The sequence below is a fragment of the Epinephelus lanceolatus genome, chromosome 23, assembly GCF_041903045.1.
Source record: "Epinephelus lanceolatus isolate andai-2023 chromosome 23, ASM4190304v1, whole genome shotgun sequence".
Taxonomy (NCBI): domain Eukaryota; kingdom Metazoa; phylum Chordata; class Actinopteri; order Perciformes; family Serranidae; genus Epinephelus; species Epinephelus lanceolatus.
The window spans coordinates 28,450,548-28,470,492 of record NC_135756.1 but is presented as its reverse complement, the minus strand read 5'-3'; the positions used below and the strand labels follow the sequence as shown (position 1 = coordinate 28,470,492).

The window sequence follows — 19,945 nt, the reverse complement described above, 5'->3', positions numbered from 1 at the left end:
GTGTTCTCCATTATCATACATCCATCATACAAACCATTGTTGAGGTTTGACTGGTGGTTTATCATTACAGTATCTTGTTGCACCCTCTTCTGCAGTGGCACCCAACTGTAGAATTAGCATCACCCACTGCATTACGGTAAACCAACTCCCAGTAATCACATAACAGTAGTGGATGGAACAACACATAAATTTGCATTTTCTTTTGCCCTTTTTTTCTGAAAATTTGGTTAAAACCCAGCTACAGCGAACCTGCATTTAGCACCGCTTTTCACAGGTACAGCAGAGCCACCAGAGTGCCTCTAGCTTCTTGATCTAGCTATAAAGAAAAAAGCGCTACACTTAACACACTTAACCCCTTAGCAAAAAAAAAAAAAGTCATCAAAACTAACACCAGCAAAAAAAGTTTACTACTTGAAATGTGATAATTATCCACAGGAAGTTCAGTCTACCGTTACCAGCCTTAAAAAGCAGGTGTAAAGCTCCGAAACACACATTTCCTGCAGTTGATAATGGGTTACAGTGAGGGGTCCTTACAACAGGTCATTAAAGCCTCTTTCTACTGCAGGGAAGCTGAGACCATAGCAGGACAGGCCCCTTATGGTTAAAGTGCTAGAGTGCAACCTACAATACGACCCGCTTACCACTATAAAGTCCCTTCTGCTACATCTCAGTGGGAGTAAAGTTTTTTTTTTTTTTTAAATAGGTCTGATTTTTATTAGTCCACTGTGCTGGGTCAGTAAGGGGTACACGCTTGTTCTCTGACCAGAAGGTGAGGCCCAGGGTGAGGGTAAGTTTAATGTTTTGCTTACAAAAAACCCTGTTGGCTGTCTTTGTAATAAGAACTGGGCTAGAAAGCAAAACACAGCAGCAGAACTCAACAATAGTTGTCTGAAAACTTTATTGGGAACTCCTAGGAATTAAAACCGAGTTTACATAAAGAAGCCAAGGGCAGCAGCAGAAGCAAAGACCTAACCAGCTTTGAAGTTGTAAAGAGGGACCCCAGGTGGACATGTATTGTTTGAGGATTAAACCCAAGGAAGGTTGATTAATTAGGTAAAAGCAGAATATATAGTCCTTAAATGCTCACACAGTATTTGCCCTCTTCTTTGTATTATGCAGCCATGCTAGGATCACTCCTTCTACTCCTCCAAAGTCCTCTGTGGCTCATGAAATAACCAACTGCTCCAAATAATAAGAAAAAAAGAATGAATGAAACCACATCAACCACTTAAAAGGCCCCCAGAAGCAAAGCACATTTTCATTGAGCTTGGGCCAAGCAGAAACACTTATCTTCTACGCAACTTCAGAGCAGCAAGAGCCCTCCTGCTTTCAGTGGGATAAAAAGTCTGTGCATTGCTGACAAAAATGTCTAATGGGCAAAAAGCAGTGTCCTATCGCTGTCTCAGGCAATCCAGCTATCCTTTTCTCTATCACAACTTCTCCCAAAACTTTCAGATAGTTGGGAAAGGTGCAACAGAAAAGAGAGCAAAAGGTGACACTTTGTGAGAGTTTCATGATAAATTTTCAGCAGAAACATTTGCAGAGCTTCAAGCCAGATGAACTTCAGACAATTGATGGTCAAGCAGAAAATATCTGAAGTGCTCATATCTCTCGTACATCATCTTGAAAGGAAAAGTTGGTATGGTGCTCTTTTGTCTGTGTTGCCAGTGAGAGTGCTTGAAGTTTGGGCAGAGAGATATTTAATGCTGCACAGCAGCAACTTCTCAAAGTCCCTTTTGATGCATAAATCCTGCATACGTCCTACTTTACAAGTGCAGATAATTCTTCTTCGAATGTTCTGCAGCAGCACCAAAATAATTATAAGATAAAGCATCAGTTGGCCGAGAACAACCCTGTTGATATACAGTACAGGCCAAAAGTTTGGACACACCTTCTCATTCAATGCGTTTTCTTTATTTTCATGACTATTTACATTGTAGATTCTCACTGAAGGCATCAAAACTATGAATGAACACACGTGGAGTTATGTACTTAACAAAAAAAGGTGAAATAACTGAAAACATGTTTTATATTCTAGTTTCTTCAAAATAGCCACCCTTTGCTCTGATTACTGCTTTGCACACTCTTGGCATTCTCTCCATGAGCTTCAAGAGGTAGTCACCTGAAATGGTTTCCACTTCACAGGTGTGCCTTATCAGGGTTAATTAGTGGAATTTCTTGCTTTATCAATGGGGTTGGGACCATCAGTTGTGTTGTGCAGAAGTCAGGTTAATACACAGCCGACAGCCCTATTGGACAGCTGTTAAAATTCATATTATGGCAAGAACCAATCAGCTAACTAAAGAAAAAGGAGTGGCCATCATTACTTTAAGAAATGAAGGTCAGTCAGTCCGGAAAATTGCAAAAACTTTAAATGTGTCCCCAAGTGGAGTCGCAAAAACCATCAAGCGCTACAACGAAACTGGCACACATGAGGACTGACCCAGGAAAGGAAGACCAAGAGTCACCTCTGCTTCTGAGGATAAGTTCATCCGAGTCACCAGCCTCAGAAATCGCAAGTTAACAGCAGCTCAGATCAGAGACCAGATGAATGCCACACAGAGTTCTAGCAGCAGACCCATCTCTAGAACAACTGTTAAGAGGAGACTGCGCGAATCAGGCCTTCATGGTCAAATAGCTGCTAGGAAACCACTGCTAAGGAGAGGCAACAAGCAGAAGAGATTTGTTTGGGCCAAGAAACACAAGGAATGGACATTAGACCAGTGGAAATCTGTGCTTTGGTCTGATGAGTCCAAATTTGAGATCTTTGGTTCCAACCGCCGTGTCTTTGTGAGACGCAGAAAAGGTGAACGGATGGATTCCACATGCCTGGTTCCCACTGTGAAGCATGGAGGAGGAGGTGTGATGGTGTGGGGGTGTTTTGCTGGTGACACTGTTGGGGATTTATTCAAAATTGAAGGCACACTGAACCAGCATGGCTACCACAGCATCCTACAGCGACATGCCATCCCATCCGGTTTGCGTTTAGTTGGACGATCATTTATTTTTCAACAGGACAATGACCCCAAACACACCTCCAGGCTGTGTAAGGGCTATTTGACCAAGAAGGAGAGTGATGGAGTGCTGCGGCAGATGACCTGGCCTCCACAGTCACTGGACCTGAACCCAATCGAGATGGTTTGGGGTGAGCTGGACCGCAGAGTGAAGGCAAAGGGGCCAACAAGTGCTAAACACCTCTGGGAACTCCTTCAAGACCGTTGGAAAACCATTTCAGGTGACTACCTCTTGAAGCTCATTGAGAGAATGCCAAGAGTGTGCAAAGCAGTAATCAGAGCAAAGGGTGGCTATTTTGAAGAAACTAGAATATAAAACATGTTTTCAGTTATTTCACCTTTTTTTGTTAAGTACATAACTCCACATGTGTTCATTCATAGTTTTGATGCCTTTAGTGAGAATCTACAATGTAAATAGTCATGAAAATAAAGAAAACGCATTGAATGAGAAGGTGTGTCCAAACTTTTGGCCTGTACTGTACAACTACATTGCATTGGCTGATACATTTTGTAGAAATGTAATACCACACAAAGAATTGTTTCATATCAACGTAATGATGAAATGTTTATATAGAACACTGGTTTGATGTTATCACTTGGTTGACTTTTTCAATAAAAAGACCACAATCTTTTCCTAACCTCAATTACATATTCTAGTTTTCTAACCCTAAGCAAAAATGGATCATGGTCTCAGGTCTCTGATGTCAAAATCATGCATGGCCAATCATCCACCTTGATGTTCTCACACTGAAGTTCTTACACCAAAGAACCAAAGTGTGACTGAGATTTCTAAACAGGCTTCATCTCTAAGAAGACAACGGATGACAAATATATGGATGGAGTGATGTTAGAGGATGGATCGTGGCTGAACCGTATGCCGTGAGATGATATCAGGACTAGATTCTCCCTGCTCTGTTTTGGAGAACAGTGTATTTTACTTTCTCACAGTCAACACAATTTCATTTGATCAAATGTTTAATATGATGTCCATTATTGAAAATATTAATCATCCTAACTTTTCTACTGCTGCTGGAGAGGCTCTGGGCTAATCCTGAGCACTTCAATGTAGTTTCTAAGTCTAGATAACATAACAAGACAACATAATGTGATAAAATATAATGATATCACAGCATAGAAAAGAGGAGCTGGTTACTGGGGAGAAATACATAAAATATGTAAATATTACATTAAATAGTATCAAACATAGATCATCTACATGATGCAAAGCATGATAATATTTTTCAGCTAAAACCAAATATGATGAGACTATCTTCTAATCGTGAAGCCACTGTTTAAGTTTTTTTATGCGCATTAACGAGTCCCTTGCAAAACTGAGCTGCTGGATACATATAAATACCCTCTTCCTTCTGGTATTTGTACAATATGTACTTCTTTTTGCATGCTACAACAAGTCCAAGAGTTGTTGTTTAGTAATTTTGTCAAACACATGATTATTGGACTTTGGAACATAAAAGCACAAAGGAAGTCATGACGGTTTTATTGTAAAACTAGATTTTGACGCAGGGCATGACCCACCTTTAAGGAATGCTTCTCTTCCTAAATGACCATTTGTGTATCAGTTACTCTCCCCAGGTTTTGTTGGATTTGTGAGGATAACTTTGTTTTTCTAGCATGGGCTGCTTGTCTACCATTGCCTTCATCAATTAGTTTGTGTCATTGTGTGACTTTGATGCTGTAAAGGGTTAGTTCAGATTCACCAAAGCCACAGAGTAACACAAATAAACTAATATGTGTTCTTCATGGTTTTAGTGTAACACAGGGTAACTAATATTCAAGTGATCATCAGTATCCCTTTAAGATCCTTATCACATCAGCTGATACTGTGCTTTCACTGTGAATAATGCTGAACAATTGTTCAAATAAATGACTATAAAGCAGAGATCCCAGAGTTCTGGGGCCCCAGGACAGTTTCCGAACTGCCTGTTAATGTAACCTTGGTGGAAGCCTACACCTTGCTAAAGTTTCCTTAAGTGAGACATAAAATACATGAAATGTGCTGTTCTTTAGCCGACCCTGACCTCGAGGGCAACTTCCCTTTTGGGATGGATGAAGTATTATTATTCTTCCACGTGTCCTCATCATGATCATTTCTGTAACTTTTACCAGTTGCCTCCAGTGTTGGTCCACATCGGCTCTTTGGGCGGCTGAATCTGAAGCATTGTCTCTCCCTTAAGCACAGAAAACGCTGCTGTTCAGACTCTCTCTAAGGTCCCAGTATAAATTACCGCCTCTGGGTGTTAGAAAATGGAAAACACCCCCAAGAGATTAATCTTCTCCAACTTTCACAGTCTCCAAACTGCACAGTGTAGCCATGGATGGCTGGGGAGAATGTTTGAGCCCCACCAAATTGAAAAATGGAGTAAAAAAGCCCTGCGTCAGCCGCTGCTATCCTTCCCATGCCTCTGTGTGCCAGCTCCCGCCGAGGGTTTGATCTGAAAAGTCCATTTCACAAATGGGTGCCTTAGCCACAGTGATCAATTCTTCCGCCTCTGTGACTGCTGAATCCCATCTCGGCTGTGTGTGAAGGAGTCGGCGAGGGATGCATTTGTTTGAGTTTTGTCTGAGATGAACTCAGGAACTGTTGAGGATAAGATTAACACTCCAGACAAAGTTTCTCATTGATTAGGAGCTTTCTTGCTGTTGCCAGCTCAGCATATGTAAAGGGTAACTTTATCTGCAGGGCTGCAGTTTGGTGGAGATCAAAAACAGGAACATAATCTCTTTAACTCTCACACATTACTCTTAAGTCTGTTGAATGTAGTTTGGATCATTGTGTTTTATCTTTCCGTTGCTCTTATTTGCCTTACTGTCTCAGCTGATTTTATTTTAGGTATAATTTATGTTGTGAACTCACACACAGCTGCTATCATTTCTCCATTTTGTCTCAACCATTTTTATGATTTCACCTTTATTAATATACAGAAATGTCTCACTTCTGCTATCATCCCGCTACTGTACCAGCAGCATCTATAAGTAAACCATCAGTTCCTGTTTTCATGGCAAAAACAGAACTGTAATTGAAGTTCCTGTTGTATATTTTGGGTTGTTTGGCCTCCGACTTGCCCTCACACCAGACGTCTGCCAGTTAAACACCAGTCGGGAGTTCCCATGCTGAGCTTCACTCCTAAATGAACCAGCTGTGTGTTAGCAGATGCTTTAGTCTGGATCTGTGACAAATGGTTCTTCTTGAGAGCAGTGGTTTAAATTATTCCGGTACTGGGTAAGTGTTACCTCATGCTGAATACTATTAAGTAACGGTCAATGCTATAACTCTGCATATTATACACAGTACATCAATATCTCCTCCAGTTAACGCCAGTGTATAATTACTCTTATGAAACTCTTAGGCTTGCTGCACAACAGCTGCACTGGAGCTCCATCCCCAAGTGGGTTTTTTGAAAAAGTCAACATATGTTCACTTTACAGTGTTTGAAAGACACAATAAATGGTCTGGAAAATATTCATTTTTTGCGTCACAGGACACTGCTTTGGTTCTAGACAAAAGAAAAACAAAAGTCTGCAAAAATGACTTTATTCCAAGAAAATGGATTGATTCTACAGCAAGGTCGATGCAGGGTAAAGCTGTATAGCCCTGTGCACAGTTGTAATGCATAGATTCATATGACGATGGAGTAGCACTGTAAGTACCAAGTAGATGCTCACATTTTCCTCCCGTCTTGTCCCTCCAGAGATCAGGAATGGCAACCTAAAAAGCATCCTGGGCCTCTTCTTCATCCTGTCGCGCTACAAGCAGCAGCAACAGCAACAGCAGCAGTACTACCAGTCCCTGGTGGAGCTCAGCCAGCAGACCAGCAGCACCGCACCGTCCGCCAGCAGCCTCAAGACACAAGAGATGCAGTCCAGGTACGTCGTGCTCCAGATACCATTTCAGGTCTCATTTGGGGCAGAGGTAGCCGAGAGGTCGCAGAAGCAAGCTAATGTCACTGGTTTGAATTAGCTGACCAATTATTTTTTAGGGTCCATGCTGGAATAGAGGGCGACTGATTTATCACTTTTGGATGCTTAATTAGGTCCAGTTTGAGCTTTTGTAAACAGGAATTTGTTGGATATCACCGCCTCTCAGTGCAAAATGAATAACAGCCTTCATGGAAAATGTTTCTCATTAGGGCTTTTGCTGCATAAGGAAGTTTTGACAGGGAAGAGTCAAGCTGGCTGACAGCGGAGGGGAGCAGTTACATTAGATTTACATTTTGAATGCAGGCCTAGCCTCAGAATGTATGGAAAATATTCACTCTCTGGTTGACTCTCATATCTGTATGTTGAATATAAAGCTACAGCCTTGTTAGCTCAGCTTAGCACAAAGACTGCATGCAGGGGGAGTTGGCTAGCTTGGCTCTGTCTGAAGGTGGCAAAGTCCACCAGTGGTCAAGTTGCATCGTGGGTAATATTGGTGCCAGGTTTTGCCAAAGAGGAAGATTGTGTGGAACAGAAAAGACAATGGCTGTGTTCAGAATTGCATACTAACCAAGCAGCAACTTCACGAAAGTGCCAAAAACTGCAGTTCCTTGAATTACCATTTGTGGCTGGCTCCAAGACCAAGTCATTCCCCATAGACCCCACAGATGTTAAAATGCCCAACCTTACAGCAGAAATAAACATGTTTACAACCTGGTACAAAACATTGTTTTGGTCTGTAAAGCTGATTTCATTGTACATTAGGACTGTACAGGGGGTGAATTTTTATTAGTATTTATGTTTCTTTAAAATTTTACATTTTACATTTCTTATCAACGTTATAGCCACAATGATAACTTGAAATACACTAAGGCATGTTGCACTTGGTTACTTCTGTTGTTTAGTTGTGTAGCTATGGATCTTTGTTTAGTATTGTTTTATCTTACTATTATCTCTCTTTGGATGTTCGGCTATGATATGAGTGAGTATCATTACTTGATGATGGCGATGATTATGGATTGCTTTTGCTTTAAAACTTGATGATGGTGGTGATGATGATGATGATGATGATGATGATGACGACGATGATTATGGTTTGCTTTTGCTTTAAAATTTGTTCAGATTAAGATATTAGGAATGGATGTTTTGGTTTGGTTTTTATTTTTGTTTCTTTTACTTATTATTCTCATGCGCAAACATAAGGTGTTGATAAGTATCAGAGTAATTTTTTGTAAAGGGGGCAGAAAATATAAGATTTTCTTCATTCTGCCTCCCTTTCGTCATGGCTGTGTAAACTATATGGATATGAAGATGTTAAAAAAAAAAAAAAAAAAGGTTTTGTTATTGGAACACATTCATGAACGAAATAAACTTCAAACTTGAACTTGAACTTATAGAACTCACCAAATTACAGGTGGGTGCTGTCTGTTAACTGTCTGTCAAGATGCTGACACGCAACAACATAAGTTAGGTAGTCTAACGTAACTATGGTGTAACCCCCAATTCACATAGTATGGGCGTAGCTGTAGCTGTTGCTATTTTGAGTTTGGTTACAGTTCATGAGACTTAATTGTAAGGTCTGGTCACCTATATAGTATTGTTCAGTTCAGTTTTTTTGTTTTTTTTGTTTTTTTTTGCTGGCAAAAATTTGCATTAGCATTATGACAGTTAACCATAGTTGTAAATGAACCGTCTTAAACCAAGCTAACAGCTAGCGTCAGGGCTATCTCCACCCCCTCACCCAAATATGGTCACTTCTGGCTCCAATAATCCAAGATGGCGACGGCCAAAATGCTAAACTTAGGCTCCAAAACAGGAGTCCACAAACCAATGGGTGATGCCACAGTGACTATGTCCATTATTTAGTACAGTCTATGATACTAACGTACTGCCTGGCTCAAAATCTTTGCCACTGTGGGGCAGTTGAGTATGTCCAGTAAGGTCAAGTCTCATACTCAAACATTCCTGCTCATGTAGTATACGTCTGGGGCGGGGAATTCTTGTGCAGACGAAATCCACATACTATCAGTATGAATGCACCACACATTCAGTTTTATGTCATACCTACTTTGAATAATATGTTTGTGTGATTTTAAACACAGCCTATATCTCTGGTTTGGCTGAGTCGATTTTTCAACAGTCCATCTTAAGTCCAATTCATGAGGTACTTTATAATATGAAGACATGTATTGTACATTAGAAGTGTTGGCATGTAGGCAGCTAAGCAGTAAAAGGCAGTAAAAGCAAAGGAGGCCTGACCCTGTGTGATGTAAATAGACAGAGCAGGCCTCAGTGGAGCATCTAAAGGAAGGCCTGACATGCCACACATGAGCAGCATTCCCCCAAACCAGATCAAGTTACTGCAAGGTCGCTCTGTTTGGCAGTACTGTGGGTGTGTGTGTGTCTCTCCGCATGTGTGTATAGAATTAGTGCAATAAGAGCAGTTAGTCTCACTCAGTCCCACTCTGTTCGTACGGGTTAGGAGGTGGTAGCAATGAGGTCAGTGTATTGCGTGTTGGTGTGTGTGTGTGTGTGTGTGTGTGTTGTGGGGGGTTATTAAGGGCACAGCTGCCTCCCATTCCCACACTACTGCCTCCCCCCAACAACAGGTGGAGAACGCTCACACACACCGAACACTGAAGTTGGAAACACACTGCTGTATCAGTCCAGCCTGGCAAGCCTGCCAAACAATACACATACTGATAAAGCCATGACAGAAGTTCAACATCATAAAATACGAGGAGGATACAAGTTGGCTGAGAGATTCTTGAGTTATTATTTGATGAGATATTTCAGTTCCCCACCTATAAGAAGGAGAACATATGAATTCATGGACAAAGGTCTTCTTGAAAGACTTTTGTTGAGAAGTGGCTCAGCTAATTTCCAAATTAGACCCTTTGCCTTCGCTGTCCACAGCCCCACTAATGTCTCACTCCCCTGGGCTAATAAGTTAATCACGTCTGAACGTTGAAGGCCACATTGGAGGTCAGAGGATCAGTCCGTGTCTGTCAGTGATAAAGTAAGCTATTAATCTCTGAGTTTTGGGGGGCATGTCTGAGCCATTCAGCCTCTTTCTGTGGCTCAAGAAAGTTCAAAAAGGTGTGGAGAATGAATTTGATGATTCAGGGTAGAGAAATCAGGGAAAGAATGGAAATACTTTGCCGAAATATTGTTTGAAGAACAGTCTGGAGGCATAGTATAACCTGGCCTAGTATCACATAAGTAGGGAAGAGTGTAATTAACTCTGACTGTGCTTGTGGTTAATAATGGTCCAATGGTTCTAAAGTGTGCCTGTGTGTGGTAGACGACGAGTGAACCAGATCATCATGACTGTGTGACTCAAACATGTTGCATCCCATGCTACTTTCAGTGCCAGCAGAAATGCAAGAAAACAATGTCCAAACAACATCCACTTGTTTTTTTTTTTATTGTGTTTTTATACTGCGGTGTTACTGCTGTATATTTCATATTGGTGAAGGAAATAAAATCAAATTCTTCTGGTTCTGAAATGCTTTGACCTGTTAAAATGCAGCTGACTCACTGGTATACGTCAATCATCACAAGCTCATGCTGTGCAGTCAAACATCATTTGAACCCACATAACTTTACTTTAAATCCTAGTGGAGATCACAGAGTTTTCAAAGAGGAAGGAGATCAGATATTTCAGGCAGACTTTGGGGGGAATTTGTATGAAATGATGCACAAGACAGCTTGGATTTGATGGAATGAAGCAGCTATAAAAACATGTAGTATTGGGTTTGAATATTTCATTCAGTTTAAAGATTATATAGCTTTACTGAAGAGTTGGAACAAGCTGATACAAAATCTATAAGATTCTGTCAGTCAGTGTGGAATATGATTTACTGTACACACTATTTGGAAACACACGCCAGTGAAATTGAAAGTATAAGCCAACCCTAGATTAACGTGGTGGGTTTTTTTTTTCAGCCAGTGTCTCTTATCGCCATACTGTTTATATGAGTCTTTGTATAAATGTACTATGACAAATGTCTTATTAAATAATCAAAAGGCATTACAGAGGTGAATTTTATGTGTGAATTTTCTTTAGTTTTCTATGAGCAAACAAATACTAAGTAGATGAGATTGACTTAACCATCTTTATTCAACACTCCTTTTTTGCGCAGGCAAGTTAGCGATATTCCTGAAGTTGCAGTCTTGATCACTCTTGAAATGAAATCCTGAGCCCTATTTGAGACTGAGACAAATCCATGCAAAAATCTGGACCAAGACCTTCAAATAATGGTCTTGAGACCGGTCTCAAGACCAAGGCAGATCTCAAGTCTACATCACTGGGTTAGATGGCCAAGGCAACTTGTTTTGTTGTTAGTTTGCAACCTCTACTTCTAGTACTCTGTTTACTGGAGGATTATAGCCATGTGTAGAGTGTATCCCATACTGCCAACTTCTGATCAAACCATGACTTGCAGAGCCCGTTTTTTTTTTGGCACCAAACCAGTTGGTAATGTGTCGAATTTGCATTTCTTTATTGTGACATTTAAAATGTTTGCTTGAATTTGTTTTAAGACAGTTATAATGGAAACACAGCCAGCGAACTTCATAAATACAGTAGAGAAAATTAGTTTCTTTTTATCTTTCTTTTGTGTTTATCTCATAAGCTTATCATCAGAGCTGGAGGCAAAATACAAATTTGCTCATTTCCTTTTAAATGAGATGATAACAAAATCCTTGAGATATACTGGAGAATATCTTCTGTTGTTGTGTTTGGTGCTTCATCCTTTTCAGGAATAATGTTTTATACTATAACTGCGTCTCCCTGTGTAGAAGTGAGTTTATCACTGCATGTGAAGTAGCTTCTAACTACTGCACAAACTGATACGTCTGATGTTTAAAGTTTGCTTTCTCTGCACTTTTTATATTGTGCCATGTCAACTTCAAATAATTTTTAAGATTCGTAGTGTTCCCTTTGTTCGAGGCTTCATGCCTGGCTGGTGCGCAGGCTCCTCTTTCTTTTCACCCACCTTTGGAAACACTGAAATATAATTAAACGTATTCATAAAAAAATCTTTTCTTATTCTAATTTTCCACAGTGATGAATTCCTGTAAGCCCCAGCTGACCCTGAAGATTTAGCATGTCTGAGTAACTTCATAAAATATAAGATAAGCCAGAAGAATGGATGTTGTAAATTAAAAATGTTAAGCTTTTAGAATTATCAAATTATCTGTCTCACAGATTTACACAAAAAGACACACACACACACACACACACACACACACACATTTGGCCTACTGCACATCTACAGTTGTGATATGGGGAGCTTTCTATAGACAGCACCTGCTGGCCTGACTGGTGTGTCTCTGGGGCAGGGATGGGATGTGTGTGACTGTGTGTTTGAATGCGTGTGTGTGTGTGTGTCCGAGGGGAACTCCCCATTGGACGGATCGCGACAGCCCGGAGCCACGGGAGGTTTTCAGTGCTCTAGAAGGCAGGGGGGCCCAGGCCTGACAGGGCACAGCAAACCCTCCCTCTTTAACTCACCATGTCCCGGGGCGAACAAGTTGACCCCCTGGTCTGGCGCACCTCACGCCTGCCAACCGCCGTGTCTCGCGACAGGAAGAGCCGTTTGCCTTATGGGAGAGCCAACAGCCTGGCCAAGCCCGACTCGTCTCCTAGGTACAGTTTTAGCTTGTGTAGTGTGTGTGACAACATCCAGGCAACAGAGTTTGGATCTATCTGGGAAACACACGGTGATATGAGGAGGATGGAATAGTGTCAGTGGCATCATGAACTGGTAAATGCTTTGGTTCTGCTTGTCCTGTGATTCTACACTGTCATATATCATGGAGATGTGTTAAGCTTTTTATTAATAGGTATCATATCTTTGTCACTGGATACTGTCAGTTTTAGTTGAAGTCATTGATTAGTTTTGCCGACAGCTTGTTTGATTAGTGGAGTACTACACAATATAAGCCATTTCTTTGCAGGGTTTTTAGGGTTTTTTGTAGCTGAGCAAGTCGATAATGATGTATTGCTGTTGTATCACCACAACACTCCATAGGGACAAGGTCAGAGTGGATGGTTTGGTGTTGGTTTGACACCAAAGTCACCATTGTTTGCATCCAGTGTCTTGCTAACAGTCACTGTTTCTTTAAACCTGATCTTTACGTAACTTCAACTAATTCCCTAAACCCTAACCTCTACCGTAGCATTGGCAGATCATAAAAAAAACTAATATGAATTATTTTTCAAACAGTTTCTGAAAGCACTAATGAATTATGATGTTCTCCCGATAGGAGTGTCAAATTACAAAATACTCATATGGGTTGATTTGAAAGGCAATGGCAAGTTACTCATTTTGACCTTTGCCAGGGAGGTTACGTTTTTGGTTCAGTTTCTTTGTTGGTTTGTTTGTCTGTGTAGCATGGGCCAAGGAAGAACCCATTAAATTTTGGAGCAGATCCAACTTACAGGATCGATACAGAAATTACTTTCGGTTTTATTAACATTGTGAAACAGGACATTTGGCCTTAGTGGAGGTCTTCACTTTCCCAGTGCCCTTCTAGTTTATAGTATATTCTGGAGTGTTGTGTGTCTTGATCAGAGAGATGATAATAGAGAAATGACAGGTAACAAAGATTCACGAGTTGGGCTAAAAGCAGTATTGTACTTAATCAGAAATACTAGTTCAGTGGTTGAACAGCTATAGAAACTTTATCCATCCATCCAGCCAGTCTGCAACTACAAACACTTTTGTCTTCCAACATAGTCAGACAAAATATATTAAGTAGTTCTTTCTAGCGTAATTCGGCGATTAACCTAGATGTTGTGGTCCATTGTCAGCACCCTAACCCCTAAACTCTTAGGCCATTAGGGCAACTTAAATTACCTATTTTTGTTGTTAAGGTTGGAGGACTTATTGACATATTGAATGAATTCAAGGGCTTCAACTTGTACTATAGATTCTTCTTTGTACAACATTCATGCAAAATTAGTTTCCACAGAAGTGGATGCTCAGTGCAACATGTTGCCATATAGCACGCATTAGTGAACACTTGATACCGAGTTAACTGTGCAGCATGCTCTTGTGGAAATGTGACTTCATGTGTGAGTCTGCGTCCAAGCAATAATACAAGAAGTAGCTAATTTAAGAGAGCCACGTTGGACAGACCCCTCCTTTGGACATGATGGTCAGATGTCATTACCTGCTGTCATCACATTGGCCCGAGTATTTAAGCTCCCGCCATTTTGGATCTCATACCCATCTGTTAGTGTCTGCCCTCAGGGATGCGGCTACAATCAAACTGAAACTGATATTACTCACATTTAATAGGACAGTGAAGGCATCCAATATCGCTCGCATGTGCACCGCAGTGTCGTGGACTATTAACCGAAGGACTTGTTGATGTATGTTGTATTGGATCAAAAGTGACAGACTGTACCCTCCCCTCCTTCTCCTCTTTACCACCGCCCCATCCCCTTTCCCCAGTCCTAGATCCTGCCCTCGTGTGTTCTGGTGTCTCTTTTTCCACATTGGAAACATCTTAAATGCTGTGGGTTGGATAAGCACTCCAGGCTGGGGACTCTATACCATTGCCTTCATGTTTCACTGCATTTTATAAAGCTGAAGGAGGGGGCAGGGGGGGTCAGGATGGGTCTTGCGGTGGAAAAATGTGCACCACAGCACCCCTGATTTTTTTACTGTCATATACAACTGTGTGCTCCTCCTACATGAGCTGCACTTACACTACCTTCTTCAGACTCCTGTGGACTTTGTTGCCTTTAAAGATAACCCTTGCTTACAGCCTTGCACTGGACTCCCACTATAAATGGGAACAAAAAATGTTTCCATCGAAATGCTGAAAAAGCATTTTCGAATGTGACAGGCTCCATTAATCTGTGTCTAAGCTTGTCCTGTCTGTGTGCTAAGCGCCATTCAGGGTATTTAATAGAGCACAAAACATACTACAGGGAGATGAGATGAAATGTGGTGCGGGCTATAGGGGCAACATATTTAGTTGCCAGACATCATTAACCGACACGTCATGTATCATATAGTTCATTAATAACATGGTGCAAAGGTGCTCACCTCTATAATGTGAAACTGCCCTGAACTTGTTCCCCCTCTGTTCTGCTGTCTGCTCCCGAGCTCATTTGCATAACACCGCATCATGAAAACCTGCAAGGTCAATTAGAAATGTATAGTGACTCGGCACTTTATCACAGGTGGTTTAGAAGTGAGGTGAATTGTCCAGAGGGAGAGGTGTAAATAGAGAAAGACTGTGTGTGTGTGAGGAATGTAAATGTGTGTGTGTGCATTACAGAGAATGGGAACCTTTTCAAGAGTTGGACAGCTAATTAAAATTTTGCTCACCACCTTAAAAGATCCTCGTCATTCAAATCTCGACCTCTCTGAACAAAGCATTAAATATCACAGACGCTCCGTGACGGCTGGTTTGATTCGGCAGAATGATGAAATTTATTCAAGATATTGACTGAAAATCACCTCGGCAAGGCCTGAAACTTTTGTAGCAGTCCTCCTTTTGTTGTACTTCTGCATAACAGGAAATGATGCATGAAGAAGAGGCAGCCAAAATATTAATCAGCAACAGATTTTTATGCATTTGTGCCTGTGATAGCTGTGGCCAGATGTATTATGTTTTCGGGTTGTCTATTTGTCCATCTGTCCATCCTATTCTTGTGAACGCAATATCTCAAGAATGCCTTGAGAGAATTTCTCCAAATTTGGTACAAACATCCACTCGGAATCAAGAATAAAGTTGTTAGATTTTGGTGGTCACAGGTAAAGGTCACTGTGACCTTGCCTCTGTTTCACTTTTGTTAACGCAATATCTTAAGATGACCTTGAGGGTATTTTCCTTAAATCTTGCACAAACGTCCCCTTGGAAAAATAATGACTGGAAAAATGATGATTGATTATATTTTTGTGGTCAAAGGTTAAGGTCACTGTGACCTAGCATCTGTCTTATTTTCCTGAACGCGATATTTTCAATGAGCCTTGAGGAAATTTCCTCAAATTTGGCACAAACATCCACTTGGACTCAAGGATGGACTGATTAGAATTTGGTGGTTAAAAGTCCAAGGTCGCTGTGACCTCACAAAACACATTTTGGGGCATAATTCAAATGTCATGCCTCAGGAACAGAGAGGGAGGCATTTTGTTTGGTGCCCATCTTGAAACTGTGCTGATTGTATACTGTAGGTCTCAAGTTCTGCTAGGTTGAGGAGGTGAACCATCCATGTTTCAGAATATGTAGCTTCTTTGCAGCACATCTATGTCTGAAGCATTGTCTGCTGTATCTTGAGTGGTTGTTGGAAGCTTACAATCGTGAGGCAGTAATTCTAGTTTATAAAAGTCAAGGCCAGTACTTGTATGGACCCCTATTCCTTATAAAAACCACTTTCTGATGTTATATCTGGGGTGTATTATTAATATAATATAATAATTCATATTTTCTTGTCCCTGCGATCATGTTCTACTCAAAGCAGTATTGTGATTGACTTGTACTGTTGGTTCCCTAGTAATTAATTTTTTTATTCACGTTGGTTCACAGTGTGAGCTTAATGCATGAAATGCTAAAATGTAAAAGTCTGTTGGCATTTGTTAATATTCAGTTTGCATGCAAAGTTGAGAACGGCACACTAAAAGCAGAGAGAGCAGAAAATAAAATGTGATAACTGCAGTGCGTCACTCAGCTACCCAGTATAGGTAGTTTATTGTCTCTGTCCGCTTTCACTCACCAACGCCAAACCAGCAGCCCACAATCACAAAACAGAGAACAAGTTGTTCCTCGTTGTCAGAAAAGACGGACGTCTAAACAGAGTGCTAGTGCTTGTTGCTTCCTCTGTCCTCCAGCTGAAGCATAGCTACTGCTCTGGTCATTGTAGAGGACAGTTGTTCAAATGGGGCTCCCTCCTCAAAGGAACTGACTGGAAAACAACTTTCTGTCTTTGGTCGGCCTGTGGAAGGTATGAAGAAACATCTGCAATTATCTGTTATTCTCTACAAACTAATTTATTAGTAATATGTAACAGTCAAAAAAGATTTCTCCCCATGAAACTTCTTGAAAGGAGACTTTGTTAGTTGGTAGCTTATCTAGCTTTCCGGCTATTTAATGCTCTGTTATGCTAGCTGGGTTCTGTAATTTGTAATTTGGTCTAGTTTGGTTCTGTAGTTTATACTTATTTTATGTGAAGTTACTGTGACAAAACTGTGAAACCAGTGAGCTAACAACATTTACTACTACTGTCTTTGTTAACAAACATTTTCCTGTAGTCATTTTCATTGTTTTCTTCAATATACAGTGGTTCATATTTATGTACATAACTAATTCTGATAAGCTAATAACTGTAGCACCTGTTAGCTAAGCCTGCCATGACACTGCGTGCAATATATCTTAAATACATTTTCAACACTTGTCTTTTATCGATGTTTGGGTATAGATGTGTTTCCAGTCTTTGTAAAAATGTAGTTTGTGTAGTTGTCTTTGTTAAAGGGGTGAATAAATAGCAGAAAGGCCACTTGTTTAACATAATGCTAGCTGTGTTATAGTTAGCCTGAACATCAAACAAGAGCTTTTCTTTCCTCGCTGGCAGGAGTTAAAATGATACTGTTGCTTGTAGCAATAAAGCCAGCCACAAACAATATTTTCTCCCAGGCATTTAGGCTACTTACGTTAGTTAAAACAGAAGATTATGTCTGGTTGATAGAGGGGCTTTCAATAGAGGCTCTGTTCACTCAGTTTATGACAACAAGTGAGAAACACTCACATGGTTCGCGAGTCATGCAATTCACACACTTAGAACATTTACACACAGGAATAAACAACAGCCTTGCCACCTGGCCTTCGACTCTTCATTGTTTACAGGGTGTACGCATGATGATTAAAGGCATCTCTTTGTTCATAAAGAGCTCTACAAGTAGCTTAACTGCTTCCTGTCAAACATGAATGGAGGGGCAGCCCGCGTTAATTCCCGTCTCTGTGAATGACTAACAGTGAGTGTTGGGTTATAAACAGTGACTGGTGCTGTGGGCATTTCCTTCGCCTCTGCCTCGTGTGTTGTGCATCTTGGGGTTTTCTTCAAACGGTGCCACCACCAAATTGATTGTGAAAGTTTTTCAGGCTGTTTTATGCCAGCGGCCCTGTAAACGGATTTAGAGATGTTATTGACTGAGTCATACGTGTGTGGTAATAAACACATGTGAGCGGTCATGTGAAAAGTCAAAAAAATGTGCCCTGGTGTGCTACGGTACAGTGCGTACCATGTGCTCCTTCTTTTCTCTCCCTGGTTATCTCTTCTTCTCCCTCAGCTTCTATCTGAATGCCTCCTCTCACACACGTTATTACATTAAGGCATGGATTAAAAAATTCCAGTAAGACTCTGGTCTCATTCCTCCTCTAACTGTGTTAACAGTCTGTCATCTTGTCTGCTCTCTCCTCAGTCTCACAGCACGATATGCAAGTCCTCCGGGCCACAGTGGAATAGGGTCAACGCAGAAGAAAAACACAAGGTAAACATGGAAAACACTTCGTATACCTCTTTTGATTTATTGATCATTTTGATTTTCACATCATCTGTGTCGTTTAAAGTTCTGTACAGTAAGCATTCATTGTTGTCAGTGCTTTTTTGCATGACCCCTTGTCCTCACACGTTTGTCCATTTTACTTAATGTTTTCATGTTTTTATGATGTTCTGTTACCACTACAGGGAGGTCAAAGGTCAGGGTGAGCTAGAGAGCAGCTGAAAGGGATTCAGTGTTTTGCTCAAGGATACTTTAGCAGGGTGTAGATGTGTCTCACGGCGGCTTGCAGCAGTGCCTCACAGTGAGAAGATGGTCTCTCATAATTTGCTGAATATCAGTGATTAGCATTAAAAAAATCTATACTCAGTTTTTAATAACTAACTAAGTCGGCTAATTAAACAAATAAGGAAATCCTATACAACTAAAATATGAACAATCTCCCACTCTCTCTCCATCTCCTCCTCTCTACCCCTCTCATCCTTACTATAACATCAAAATTATCATCACATATGAAAAAGTTATATGGCTAACATTAGCTAGCTAACGACATTTTCACCTGCAGTATGTGCACCTTACTTCAGTGGTCAAAAGGCATACGGTGCTTCTTTTTCTTTCTGGCAGCTTCAACTTTGCAACTGCACTGGAGGTGCTCCTCGCATGCTGTACCCCATATTCTCAATCCCTGCATTCAGAAAAGACTAGTAATGAAGGTATAAATGGCAAATGTGGTGAAGTAAAAAATAGGTCACTGATTCACAAATATACTATTATTAAATATACTATTACAGAGGAGAAGTACAGTTTAAAAAAAGGAACATAAAAGGACTTGTTTCCTAAAAAATGTGCATTACTTAGTGATGCCTTACTACCCACCCCTGCTAAATGTTCATTATAATATTTCCTGTTACCTTTTCACAGGTGATTCAGCCTTATTAAACATGTCTTTCCTTCTTGTTAGCATCAAGGCTGGTGCACTTAGATAGGCACATATATAACTGTGAAGGTGCTTGTACATAATTTACCTCCAAACCAGTCTGAGAATTCCACAGCTGAGAAAACGTTAAGTGTTCAGTTAGTAATTACTATGAATGATGATATCTAATTTGAAATGACTCACAGCAAAGCTACTGTAGGATTAACTTTCATCAACACGCAAGTTGCGACACTTGGACATTATGGCTGAATACATGAAGAAAACACATTAGAAAAACATATCATAGTCATACCCACATGATCAGGGTGACCAGTGATGCTGGAGAGTTCAGTGCATAAAAATCTCCCCAGTCTTTTGAACCCAAAAGGTTCCCAGAATCACACACAAAAAAAATCAAGGAAGGAACAAGTAGTTTACTTGCACTTAAACTCTGTTAATCTCTGTTCTTGTCATGTGTCCTTTGGGAATAGCCCTTTTACACATTTTGGCAAAGAAGCTGCTGCTAAATAAGCTACCAGACAGTATAATGACACTCTTAG

The 19,945-nt window shown here is 40.6% G+C and overlaps 1 protein-coding gene across 19 annotated transcripts in view; it reads left to right on the top strand.

The window, feature by feature from the left end:
• Positions 1-19,945, top strand: part of nav3 (neuron navigator 3) — a 544,714-nt gene that overhangs the window by 410,260 nt on the left and 114,509 nt on the right. For all 19 annotated transcript variants that reach the window (XM_033615269.2, XM_078165210.1, XM_078165209.1 and 16 more), the window contains 2 exons: positions 6,725-6,899; positions 18,392-18,460. In XM_033615269.2, coding sequence (XP_033471160.1) covers positions 6,725-6,899; positions 18,392-18,460 — 244 coding nt within the window. The remainder of the gene's footprint in view (positions 1-6,724; positions 6,900-18,391; positions 18,461-19,945) is intronic.